Source organism: Lytechinus pictus, chromosome 5 (genome assembly GCF_037042905.1).
Source record: "Lytechinus pictus isolate F3 Inbred chromosome 5, Lp3.0, whole genome shotgun sequence".
NCBI classification, from domain to species: Eukaryota; Metazoa; Echinodermata; class Echinoidea; order Temnopleuroida; family Toxopneustidae; genus Lytechinus; species Lytechinus pictus.
In genome coordinates, this window is record NC_087249.1 from 29,433,346 (window position 1) to 29,447,534 (window position 14,189).

A 14,189-nucleotide genomic window follows, 5' to 3' on the forward strand; every position below is an offset into this window, starting at 1 on the left:
TCCCTCTCATACCTGCATACAGTTATGTTCCCCTTATTGTGTTCTCTTCACCCATACCCATTTCTTTTTCTCTCTTTTCCCTATTATCCATTGTATCACACACATCATGCTCCCTCTTTTCTATACCCTCTCCCATGCACAGTCTTGCCACCCCCCCCGCCATTCACTTCCCTTATTTAAATTAAGTACGTGTAAATGTCACAAAATATTAGAATAATCATTTTCCCCTGTTCTTAATGAAGTACGATATAAGATGGCTTGAGCCGATGGGGTACAGACAAAAATAAGAGCGAAAATGATTGATTGATTGATTGATTGATTGAGAGAGAGAGAGAGAGAGAGGGGGGGGGGTCGAGGGAGGGGGAGATTCCTGATATCAAATGAATTGATAAATTCAGAGCAGACATATAAAACGACACACAACTGGATAATGAGGATATTCATAAGTATTGCTTTTTATTGAATTTAATTTATTTATATATATATATTCCGATCAAAATAAATTTGTTCAATTACATGTATATACACAACTAGAAAAAATAAAATTTTATTTGACACATTAAAACAAAATGAAAAACAAAAAGTGCCCAATTCAATATATTGATCCTGCAGTATATGAAGAAAGTAAACACTTTACACCCGTATTGAAAAAAATAAGAGTCTTTTTATTAGTAAAATAGTGTCAATTTTGGTATTAATTATATTATGAGGGGGGTACACGAAATACGTGACCCCCTTTGACAACACAAATGTAAACAAAAAAATTGTGGCAAGTGCCAAATACAATTCCCCACTTGTACTCTACACCTTTTGGAAGTGAGGATGAGTGTTAGTCCTTTTTTTTTTTTAGAAAGAAAGGACTGTAATCCCATTTGGAGTGAAGACTTTTTTATTTATTTCCTTTTTCCCCTTTATTTTACTTCTCAAAGTGAATTTTGTTCCCCCATGCATTCTTACATTTGGGAACAACCCCTAAGCCAAGGTCATCATAAAACCTATACATAAAAACGGAAACAATAGAATAAACAACTGTCCTCAGTTAAAATCACCCAAATTCATATTTTTGTATAGTGACAAAATCTCAATTATCTCTCCCAAGCAGCGCGTGAAAATGAAAGACGCCCATGTTGCTTATCCTTCAAGTACAAAGTTTACACCAAATGCTATAAGAAATGTGTCTCTGCCGGGATTCGAACCCGGGTACAGAATGTTATCCGCTCATAACCACTAGATCACAGAGACTGTATATGAATTGGAGAACTTAACCTTTATATATAGCGGATATAGCTCTTACCTCGTCTTTCTTTTCCCTTTTTTTACGTTGATAAAGACTATATAGCGAGGAGATTTAATTGACACGTACAGAAATAAAAAGTCACTAATACTATAATCACATCTTATACATTGAATATAAAAATAGATGTTTTAAGCAGTTCAGGTACTGTAAAAACATCAAATGAGAAAACTATGTGGTCTGCATGTTTTCTATTAATGGAGCGCATGCAGGTATATATTCCCATCACTATATATCATTAAGATAATGGCAGTAAAAATCAACAACAACACACTGTCAGGTGTATTATTGCGGGGAGTGTGTAAAAGCATGTTGTAAACCCGTGCAGATTCCTAGGAAACGTATTTATGGTATAAATGTTTATTAACCATCATGATTTTAACCTAATTTCATTTTAGTTGATAAAGGCATGTCCTGTTGAAGTCCTGTTAAAACGAGTAAAACGGGACGTTCTCTGCCTCTACAACTGCTATCCATTAGATAATGTTATGATTCATTTTAACACAACACGGTACATGAAATATTGGAATGTAAAAAACTGTTTATTTACAAGAAAGCCCTCATGGTTTTACGACTCATCAGTGGATTGGCCTTTTTTGCTCATCATGCTAGTATAATAATAAACTGTATATGTACATTATTTACACATGTTCATGATCTTATAGAGATTCCTGTTTTGACTCAACCTAAAGTGGAGAAAAAAAAAACATCAGAAATCTCTAACAGTCACTCCTTCTTGGCCAATGATATTTGACATTATTTTGTTGTTTTCACTTATACGGCGCGTATCTTGGTATTTTGGGCGGTTCTTGGTCTTCCTCAAGACTAAATAAAAACAACATTGTAAACTCCTGAAGGAGACCAATGTGACAATCAAAGTATTTAAGTGGAATGAATATGAATAAAAAATCCTTTGTTTTTTCTGTTTAAGTATATTCATCGGGCCTACTGTATATTTTCATATAAAAAGTTCAGCCTTTGTCATTAAATGAACATCTATCAGTTTGTAATTTATGGAACGTTGTCAATTACCATGGTCACTATAGGAAAAATTTCATAACATTGGGCCATCAGTTTCTTGATCAAAACCTGCCTAAGGGGTCCCAAAACCGACGAGGCACGATGACCAAATATTTTAGATTGATGACTGAAGTTAATAGCCTTAAATAAGATTGGAAATATGACGCGTAATAAAGTACTTAAATTGTTTTTGAGAGCTGCTCAGAATATGTACAAAGGAAACTGTTTTAATGTTCCTGACAGTCATGCTCAGTTTATCGAAGATTGTCAACAATTAATAAATAAAGTATTTTTTTTTTGAAAAGTATTACTTTTCTACAGAATCGATTTCTTTCATTTGTTTGACAATTATACATTTTTTTATAAACGACCTATCAAAATCTATTTCACTATTGAACATTTTCTGTATTATTAAGACTCTTGCTCTCTTTATTTTGCTTGAAAAAAAACCTGATAAAAAAGAAACTCAGGAAAGAAACATGGCATTTTTATTTTCAAAATAGAGTTTCTTCTTAATAGTATAATCTGCAAAATAATCGCCTCTTAATATAATGGAAGGAAAACAAAATATCGGCAGTTTCGTTATGAAAAATCATACTGATACATTTAATATCGTGTAACTATGTTTTGATATTACTTTGAGGTACATTTGAATAGAATATAATGAAATAACGATAAAAATAACTTCATTTCCCTCTCTGATCCCTCTACCGAAAGCCACCAATGTTGTTCAGCCATAATGTAAGGATTCCGCTCAGCAAGCAGAGGTTCTTGAATGCTGTAATCAAAATGAAGAGAAAAGAATAATAAAGGTTTTGAAGTATATGGAAAGGGGAATAAGAATAAGATGCAACTTCTCTTTAAAGACTTTTTTATTGATATTTCAAACAATATATGCATCAAAACTAATAAATTTCTCAGAGGACACGGAGGAGAAAAGATGATTAATATCATGATACAAAAAAATTAATAAATGTCCTTTCTCATGTCTTAAAAAATATTTTTTGGGGGGCGAATATCAATAAGCAAAGGCACTCTCCGTTTTTACGGATACCCCTCGCCCCAAAAGATGGTTCGAAATAGGTACTGGAATAACATTCACCCATCTATCAAAATTGATTCTCAGGCTGTCCATCTTGAAGAAACGTTTAAAACAATAAGGATTTTAAAATTGTAGAATGTATTATTTTCTTCTTATACTTCTTTGATATAGAAGCTAGTTTGAAATGTCTAAAACATGTAACCCTATCTTATTCACTTTTCATTTCCTTCCTTTTACGTTCCATCGACCATTCACAGTTATATAAATATTTTCATAGCCTTCCTATTCTTTTAATTCTATTTTTCATTTTCCGTATAAGGCAATGTACAATCATCCATGCATGGTACAATATGCCATAAATTTTTGCCAATAATTTTTTGTTCCTCATTTTTCATGTTTCTATTTTATGTATAATATACATAATATTTTCAGTTCAATATCAAATCACCACAAGACTCACTTATCATTAATTTACGACCAGTATATTATACCCAAAAAATACATATTCATTTTAATGCGATTTTTTTTTCTTCAATGTAAGCCTTTGTCTTAATAATGTTTAAATAATGATCATAGTTATTATGCGTATTAACCATGTTAAGAAGAAACATATTTTCTTGAAAAAATACCAGATAGCTTGCCATGGATACCTTGAAAATGATTGTGCGTTGTTTCACCCGCTGATCTGCTGGGCGCCGATTGCTGTCCGTTCTTCTCCTGCTGCGGTTTGCCTTCCTCTACCTCTGTTGGCACCACGGTTAGATTACGCGTGCAATTTATCGCACTGTGACCAATTAGCTTCAGCTGGAAGAAAATAACCAGATTTGTCATTGTTTTAATTATTATACAATATCTTTGTGGTGCGGATTCTGTGTAGGTTCGCTTATCCCGACCACATTGGGGTTTGTATATAGCATTTGAGACGTTGGATTCAATATCAGCCTTAAATGTGATTTCGACATCAGATTATTAAGAAATAACAGGTTAATCACCCAAACAGGAATAGAGTTTTTTTTTTACCAATGTACCTCTACGTATAATTATTATCATAGTTTCATATTTTATTCCTTACTTATCTCACTGTCCCTTGCCCGACGATGCTAGTAGAGGCAAGCAAATGAATTCGATGGAATAGCATTACGTATACTTGGTTTATGCCTGCAGCCACATCAAGAAACCGACTCCAGACCGATCAAATCTCGGCCTATCATTGGTCAATGTAGAGTCTGCTTTGTTAGCGTGACTGCATGCAGCCTTATACTATATAGTGCGTCCCAGAAAAGAAGGAAACCGGAATTCAGTGTAATTTTTTTTTACCATCAAAATTATAGATTTGCTTCATGATATGTACATCAATGACAAGATACACTTCCCCTCTTCCATTTGAAGCCCTTCTCAATGTTCATTATGCATGCATGACTGAGTTAAAACAATTGAAAGTGGTGCTAGCAAATTACGAATTTGACTGACCTTTTCTGGCTTTTACTGCTATGTATTCGGAAAACAAAGTTCATAACTTTGATATTTATTTTTAATCGTTCATATGAGACCCCGTGCATAAAATCGCATTGTCGAGAAAAAGTTGCATGAAACACGCTTGATTTATATTTTCAGCCCGGACCATCCCTTTAATAGTGCTTTTCACCTCGGGTGGTGTCAAAATTTGATTCTTCCCCATAAAATCTCAAGAAAGTTTGACTTTAATCTACCTCAATAAGACTACTCAGTCTTTCATTAATATGTTAATTCAATTCTGCAGTATTTAAACATGTTAAAGGGAAAGTCCATCAAAATATTGCCGACGGTTTAAGGAAAAACCATGAAAGGCTTTTTACCAAATTATTAGAAATCTATTTTTTAGACGTCATATGCGAGCAATCCCCCTCTATATCGTGTGGTAAATAAACATCAATAAAATGTCAAATAATAATTCTTATTGTACCTCCAATGCGAACAGAATATTAAAAAGTGAAATTTATGCATTTTATATTACATAAGATATGGGGCAGCTGCTTGTACTGCATATAATAATAATAATAATCATAATAATGATAAAATAAAACAATAATAATAAGTTTTTTGTACAGAGCATAACACATAACATAATTATGTGCATCTATGCGCTTCAGAAAATAAAGGAGAGGAAGAGATGTGTTGGTGAGTTCACTTTGTCTCTGGACCTCACAAATCAAAATAACTTTTTAATCTTTGATGGATCTTTCTTAAACTTTCCGCTTCTAATTTTATCATTTTTCGGGTACTTTTACAACAAACTTCCCTTCCCTTTAAAGGATCTATTCTTACAACCATAACTACAGGACTCACCTGACACCAGTAGATGCCAGCATCCCTGTGTGTAGCATTTGAGATGACAAGGTAGAATTCATGATCTGGATCTTTTGGGTAGTTTTTAAGCATCGTGTTTTCTGACGGGTTTCGACCAGTCCCCCAGATGACACCGGACGGTTGATATTCTTTTTTCATTTTGTTCTCACACGGTGGAAGAAGAATCGTTTCGTCTTCGTTAACATCAATGTCCCAGTCAGTAGGTATTCCTGACGTTGATAACTCACGATAGACTGGTGGCAGAGATAGCACTGTGAAGAGAGAGAGAGAGAGAGAGAGAGAGAGAAAGTTGTCATCAACAATCCTGTTTCACAGAACAAACTCATAAGTTATTAGATCAAAATTTGTACCCCTTGCGGAGTTAGCCGGGCTGAAAATTTCTCTTTTAAGTGTAGTCGTCCAGGTAAATTGGTTCGTTTATGATCTTCTTCAGCTCCCAGTATGATCTATTTTCGTGCCGACATATTTGTTTTAAACCCATCTTATCAATTGGTCTTCCTCATGTTTTTAGCATTTTTAAATAAAAATAAATATTTCAGCCATATTATGGTCTTCACTAAAAGAGAGACCCCAATATTTTTTTTTGTCTATTTCTTGTCTTTCTATATCTTTAATTCTGAATTTGATTTGACTGATAGTTTGCATCACATTTCAGGCACTAAAAGCTTCATTTAATCTACATTTGTTTTTAAATACATTTGTGCAAAATTATTTTTCACAAAAAGATCTTTCGAAAATACTAATTTATCTTTTTTAAATATTATTAATCGGGGGATTGGAGGAGTGGTTCGAAAAAAAAATACATAAAACACATCTCAGTCGGTAAATTATAAAAAAAAAGATAGAAAAAAAAGTTGTCTCTTTACCTTCACCAAATATAGTAACGATAATCAAACCATACTTTAGCGTCATAATAGCATTTTGACTCCTCCTGTGACTCACACACGATGTAGGTGTCAGGGCTTCCATCCAGACTAGCTTTTGATGACTAATTCTGTATCTCTAGCAACAATTGCGGTTAGGAGTGAGTGTTATGATTACACCGAAGAGGGTTGCTTATTATTCCCTATTTGCTATCAGGCGAACGAACCAAGAATAATAATCTGCAGGACCAAAGGACAGACAGTTAAATACCTCGTCATTCATTTTGGAGGGAATATCACAGGTCCATCGATCAACGAGCAAGTAGGGGATTCCCCGAATCTTCTGACGTCATCGAGATGACGCCGGGGGATTTTTTTGTGGATGGGGGGTGGATCTCGATTGGGAAGGACACTCTCCCAGAATGGAGGGGTGTGAATAATATTTTTTGTAATAATTGAGGGGAAGTACAGCCATAAACAAGAAAATGAAACAACACAAGATAGCAAGATTCAGAGACAGATATTTGAATAAACAACCAGAGATTATGACATGTCAATTTGAAATAACAAGAGTTGTTATTATCATTATTCAGTGAATTAAGACATACATCAAGATGGATGGGAGGAAGCGAATGCAAATTCCCCAGTATGGGAATACCCATACTATCTTGTTTCATGGTCCTCTACCAGTCATTAGTATTATTTTGTTTATGACCCTTCCACTGAAATGTAATAAAAGAAGAAGAAAAACAACGTAAGTCTATCGATGGTATCGTCAGATTGGGGCCTATACACCTGGGTAAAGAGTGTCAGAAGAAAATAAAATACTAGCTCTTTCCAAAGGAGTGAACTCTGATCCAGAATTATGATCATACACAGCCCTAATCACTTAATCGCTAAAGTTCACTGGTGCGGACTAAAGAAGACATACTGTCACATTAAACAAATGTGGCTGTTAGAAGGATTCCATACTAAATAGTTTTTTTTATTCAACTTATTTTATTTCACATGGTTTTAGAAATACACACAAAACTATATCAAAGTTACCCGATTATGTAAAGACCAAAAATTACTTTTGGAAAATGTGGTTAACGTAGTGGGAATGACAGGAGGACACCCCCCCCCAAAAAAAAAAGAACTACATAATAACAAAACGGAAATGTGAAAATGGACACAAAAAACAACTAACAACAACAGCAACAAGACTGATTGTTATGGAATCCCCGAACTTTTCTTAGTATTATGCAATATTGATTACACATTTGCACCTCGGTTTCACATGTCGTAGCATTCTATCATGAATAATTATTCATGATTTAATTATCATGCCACATGTATATTTCTCCGACAATTCATCAATCAGCCTGAATTTGAATAAACAAGAACCTCTTTATTGTATATGTTAAATCTAACTATTTGCCAGCCAAAAGTAGATTTGAAGTAACATTAAAATTGTTTTCGTTATATTTATGTTTTTATCATAATCATCACGAATCACAATAATTACAGGAGATTGGCAGGATACCGAAAAAAAGTCAGAAAATAAAAATTAAAAATGTTAAAAATAAAAACAGAAAGAAAGAATATTATGTAAACATATTAATCAAGAGCTAACTAACAAAAAGATGGTTAATTGAAAGAACAGTTTACCGTGACCTTTTTTGTTTTTCGACATTACAAATATCATTGAAACAAATCAAATCCTTGGACCTAGAATGATCGGGATATCCTTCATTCATATCGCTCTGTATCTGGTAGGCCCAATCTGATATACCACGTAGAAGATGTGTATGATGTTGTTATGGAGAGCGCCAAAGAATTAACGATCAATGTTAACGATCAATTGGCAGAAAGGCTTTGTTCATTTGTTTACAGTTGTAAAAACCAGCGCTGACAGGTGACGGTGGGGGAATCCCCATTTAGTAGGCCTAATGTGATTCGTGGACAATAGCTGCCAATAGCTGCGCAGAGTTGGTTTGGCGCCATGCACGTAACACCGGAAGTGCTATTCCACATTGGTGTATATGGTTTTTTGGTAGACCACACCGAATAAAGGTGGGTGTTGACTGTTGAGTAGTAGGGTCTACATTACAATAAATCATAGATTTCATACGTTTAGGTTACATGTAGAATTAGATTTTATTCATTTCCGTTCAACACAATAAACAAAATACAATCGACAAAATACATATTCAAAGGTAAATCGGGTAAATGTAGGTAAGTTAAAATCAGCCAAATGAGAAGGCTGTAGATGGCGCTCTGTTGGATTGGAATAGGACAACCATACATTCCCTGAGGTCCCGATTCTCAGCTCGTCTCCCTGGAATGTTTCTAAGAATTCAGACTAAAAGACTCAATACACATTTCCCGCTTTAAATTTCACGTTTCTTTTCAGCTGCCTTTATCGCAAAACACTAATTTACTTCTAATACCTCATCAATTCTGTGGGGCTTAATGGTTCATAATTGCTTTCACCTTCAGACCCACATCCATTTTCATTGAAAGCAGAAGATATGAAATCAATATCCTCATAATTCATTGTGATTTGGTGGTGTCATGGAAACCATTCTAAGCCCTTTTGTGACCATGAACAGTATGAGAATTTATCTAAACATTTATTGATGCGCGTGCGAAGCGTGAGCTGAAAAATTTGATATTCTGACCTAAAATTTGGACATTCGAGTAAACATTTGTGGTAGTCGTGAACAGGGGAGTGTTTCATCAACATTTTCATCCGACAAGTTGTCAGATCTGACATCTTTCTCTGATGTTGATTGGCTGAGAGGTACTGTTACTATGGTAACTGTCGGATAAAATGGGACTTGTCGGATAAAACGTCCGACAAGTCCTTTCATGAAACGCCCCCCTGGATGAGTATTTAACAAAACATTTTATGTGAGCGCAAATCGCGAGCTGAAAATTTTTGATTTTATCGACCCAAAGTTGAACATTAATCATGGACAGGATCGTCATCTTACTAAACAATTAATGCGAGCGGGAAGAGCGAGATGAAATTTTTTGATATTCTGACCTAAAATTTTGACTTTCTAAGCACTTTTGGTGGTCATGAACAGGATGGGCATCTCACTGTGCATGATGCGAGCGCCAAAAAACTCACGTGAAACATGAATTTGGCGCCCCCCGGTCAAACATCCGATTGGCGCCCCAAAGGTCGAACATCATTTTGGCACCCTCCCACCCCCATGAGATTAAGGTCAATTTGGTGCCTCTTCATTTCAGGTTAACTTGGCGCCCCCCCCCCCCCCCGTCGAACATCAATTTGGCGTCCCTAAGTCGAACATCTATTCGTCGCGCCCCACCCCTCGGTTGAACATCAATACGGCGCCCCTATGTAGAACATCAATTTAGCACCCCGGTCATATATCAATTTAGCGCCCCACGCCCGCATGTGAAACATGAAATTGGTGCCCAAAGGTTGAATATGAATTTGGCGCCCGTAGATCGTGCATAATTATATTCGTCGCCCCCACCCCTCGGTTGAACATCACTTCGGCGCCCCATAACTTCTTCCTTATTTTTCTTCTCTTTCTTTCCCCTTTTTTTCTTTCTCTTCTTCTTTCCCCTCCCTTTTTCCCCTCCCTTTTCTTTTCCTCTCTGTTCTTCCTCTTTTTGGCGCTCCCCTTTTCGCCTACCCGGGGGGGGGGGGGGGGAGCCTGGAGCCCCCCCCCCCCCTCCAGAATACGCGCATGCCCCATATTATGAAAACAAAACAAGTGTTCTTTTTTCTTTGAACCATTTACAGCGTGTTGTAAACACTCTGACATGACGAATGGGGTTTCCCAAATATAATAAATGACACAAATTCCCGCTCTTACAAACGCACGACCTTGGCATTTTGCCTATTTTATACAGTAGAGAAAAATGAAAGAATCATTGTGACTGGATGGTGTTTTCGCGGCCTTTTTTAACTAACATCCACTGGATATAACCGTACAGGTAAGGAAAAGAAATCATGATTAAAGAGCACTTTTATTGTATTTTTTAATAGATTTTGTCATAATGCTTTGCCTAATGAATATAGAGTGATTTCGGAGATAGTTACTTGTTTGCAGTAGTGAATTTAGTAATACACAATACAAATTATGTACGCTGTGTATCTCTGGTGTATAAGGTCTATACGTGTTTATGGTCACATACAGAGATCTGAGCATAGAATTCAACAAAAACTAAAATGAGCGATATATAGGGCCTAAATACAAATAAAGTAGTAAGCTTGTAGATTATCAGTTTGCTATTTATGTAGCACAATTTTATAGGGTTTCTATATTTTTGTACAATATCCATTAAAGGTGAAGTCCACCCCATAAAAAGATTGATTCTAGAGAAATTAAACAGGCATAATCCTAGAAATTTCAACAAAATTGGATGTAAAATTTAAAATATGACATTTCAAAGCTTTGTTTATTTTTCACAAAATAGTTAATGGATGCACAATATTGGGCATTTCTTTTGGGCATTTTTATTTATCCAGTATTATGAAATTTTTGCCCATTCTAAAGTAATTGCTGCTTATTTTTAAACCTTACTGGACAATTATGCTTCCCGCATTGGGTAAAATACTGCCCCAATTTGGTTGGACACATAATTACCCTCGTAGTGATAAAACTTTTACCCATTATTTTTAACAGTATACTTTGAAAAGAGACGAAATTTCCTCGACTTCCAAACCAATATTTTTACAAGCAAAAATAACAAAATAATCATCGCTTTAAAACTTCAGGTTCAGAATAATCGATCACATCTCATAAAAAGTATTTATACAAGCCAAGCCTATCTGGCTTGGCGTCTCATGCACCCACAGTGACATCAGTTCCTACATTTTTTGTACCTTTCAATTCTGTTTTGCCTTGTGCTTTTAATGTTAGATTGTGCACAGTCATTGATTTGTATACTTAGCATTGTTTATAATGTCTTAATTTTCTTAGTAATCTCATACATGCAGAGTGTGACACGACCGTATGATATAGTATGTACACACGTGAAGGGATAAATTAATCGATCACATCACATTTCGGTATAGAGTATTAGGCCTGTTGCATAAAACTGTGATCAAATCATTTAGACCACACTATCACATTTTTTAAAAACAGATTCGTCAAGCCAATCTACTAGTTCGTCCTCCGGTCAGGCTACTGTAAGTGAAACTGGAAGAGTACTAGGCATGCCAGGTACGAACAAATTAATTATTTAAATAGTAAGACATCCAATAAGGAAATTATCCTGCATTTATATACAACACAACTTACTTTTTATGATCTAAAAATTGTCATTTTAGAATGTTAGAAAATGCAACTTCATTATAATTGTTTGCAATTATTACTTTTAAACTGTCTGTGGATTGAAAACAAAGATGGATATATTGTCAAATGTTATGTACGAGTGCCCAGTGAAAGTAAATTTATGGGTATGATTGATATCCTTATGTCCTTATGTTAGGGGATTTGTCCTTTTAAATGGGGTCTACACTTGGATTATGAATATGATACATATTCATCGGTTCTAGGACAACTACCCCCTGGACAATCACCCCCCGGACAACTACCCCCCCCCGGACAACTACCCCCCGGACAATTACCCCCCAGACAATTACCTTCAGAAAATCCCCCTTCTCTCCAGCATCAATGTTAAAATTAAGCGGGACCCATTGTAAGTTTTGGTCGGTGGCAAAGGTTTCCGAAATATTTTCTTCTTTATCTTACGTTAATAACTTTTTCTTTCTCTTTTATATTGCTCTTTCTCCTGTTCTCTCACTTTCTTCTTTTTTCCTTTTTTGTTTTTGTTTAGCGGCGCCTTCTGCATCATGAAAAATGCATATATACATCAGAAAATTTGTAAACTGGCCCTCATTCTAAGTTTTCATAGAACAATTGAACACGATTAGTCATAATAATCACAAATGCTGAATATCTCTGATTCCAACTGATCTGATTTTTTAAATATTTATTTTGGGTTTAATTTCAGGTAAGAAATCAGGCAAATAGATAAAACGTAAAAAGACACCTTTATAGGTAGAAATATTTAAAGTCGATAACGCAACTATCAACACTAACACTGTCAATTAGACCTATAAATCTGTTATTTTAAAACAGTTCAACTAACAAGAAGCTAAGAAATATGAAACAATTGGTGCACATTCCAGATTAAGATGTGGCTTTATAACTTAATACAGTAAGCTAAAAAACTTTATGCAAAGATAATACACACAAGAACACCTTGTAAATTACAAGGTGTTTTTGTGTGTATTATTCTTGGGTGAAAGTAATTAAACATTAAAGTAGGTAATTAAGTACCAAATTTACTAAATAGTAAACAATATGACATAATCAAATACAGTGTTTTTTCTATACAAATTGGCAATCATGATAGTATACAATTCGTTTAAGGTGCATTTTAAGGACGGTTTGTAAGAATTTATAAAGAAGTAGGCCTATGCAAATCAAATAATGCGACCGAGCACCGTGAGCTGAAAATATTAATATTTAGACCATAAAACGGACATTTTACAGAGCACTTGAAAAATCAATTTGTAAATTTAAAAATAATGAAAGCTCGATATCCGAGATGAAATATGTTTTGTATATTGACTTCAAAACTTGATATTTTAAGCTCCATATCAGCCTATATTGAGCAAGATATTAATCTCATTGAAAAAGCAATGCGGGCGCGAAGCGCGAGCGGAAAATACTTGATATTCCGGTATGATAATGGTGAATTTGAGCACTATCTATAGCATTGTGTATGGTAATTGTGAAGTGGATGTGGAAAGCACTTAATACATGATGCGAGTGTGAAGCGCGAGCTGATATCTTGATTATTATTTTGACCTAGGACCTGGACATTCTAGGTCTAAGGACATTTTGTCATCATATGAAAATAATGACAACTTTCTTATTCCTCTTCCTGAGCGCGATATGAAACATATGAAACTGTGATATTGTCGATATTCTTTTCTGAAAAGGGACAATTTAATCATTAAGAATTCATGAAAATTTTATTATCATATTTATTAATGTAATAAGCCTAAATGAGTGAGTAAAATGTGTTGACACTGAGGCCTGAAAACTGGATATTTTAAGCACTTTTGTAATCATGAATAGGATTTGTGAGTTGATATATTTTTAACAAAAATGCGAGCGCAAATCGTGAGACGAATTTTTTGGTAAACTGTCATAAAAGGGGGGTTTTAAGTAGTTTGTTATATAATTTGGCAAATCAAGTAATGCGAGCGCATAGCGCAAGCTGCAAGTTATATTCACACCATAAAACAGACATTAAACAGAGCACTTAAAAATCAGTTTGTAAATCAAACAAAATTATGAATAATGTCCGAGCTGAAATATGCTTTGTAATATCGACTTCAAAACTTGACATTTTAAGCTACATATCAGCCTATTTAGCAAGATGTGTATCTCATCGAACAGGCTATGCAAGCGCGAAGCGCGAGCGAACAAATTAATATAGTGACATGAAATATATTTTTTAATCATTTTCTAAGTCATCCCCTGACCTTTTTTTTTTGCACTCGTCTCCCTCCTCTTATTTTTTCTTTTTTTCTTTCTTTCCCCCTTTTTTCTTCATTGTTTTGCTCTGCCGATAGGGGGGG

At 34.9% G+C, this 14,189-nt stretch overlaps 1 protein-coding gene across 1 annotated transcript; it reads right to left on the bottom strand.

Annotated features, from left to right (window-relative positions):
- Positions 1–2,617: 2,617 nt before the first annotated feature.
- LOC129260321 (uncharacterized) lies at positions 2,618–6,805 on the bottom strand. The gene is made up of 4 exons (XM_054898322.2): positions 6,569–6,805; positions 5,682–5,953; positions 4,007–4,160; positions 2,618–3,092 (listed from the first exon to the last, which is right to left on the bottom strand). The coding sequence occupies exons 1-4, from the start codon at positions 6,669–6,671 to the stop codon at positions 3,022–3,024; spliced, it is 600 nt and encodes a 199-aa protein (XP_054754297.2). The 5' UTR covers positions 6,672–6,805; the 3' UTR covers positions 2,618–3,021.
- Positions 6,806–14,189: the final 7,384 nt, after the last annotated feature.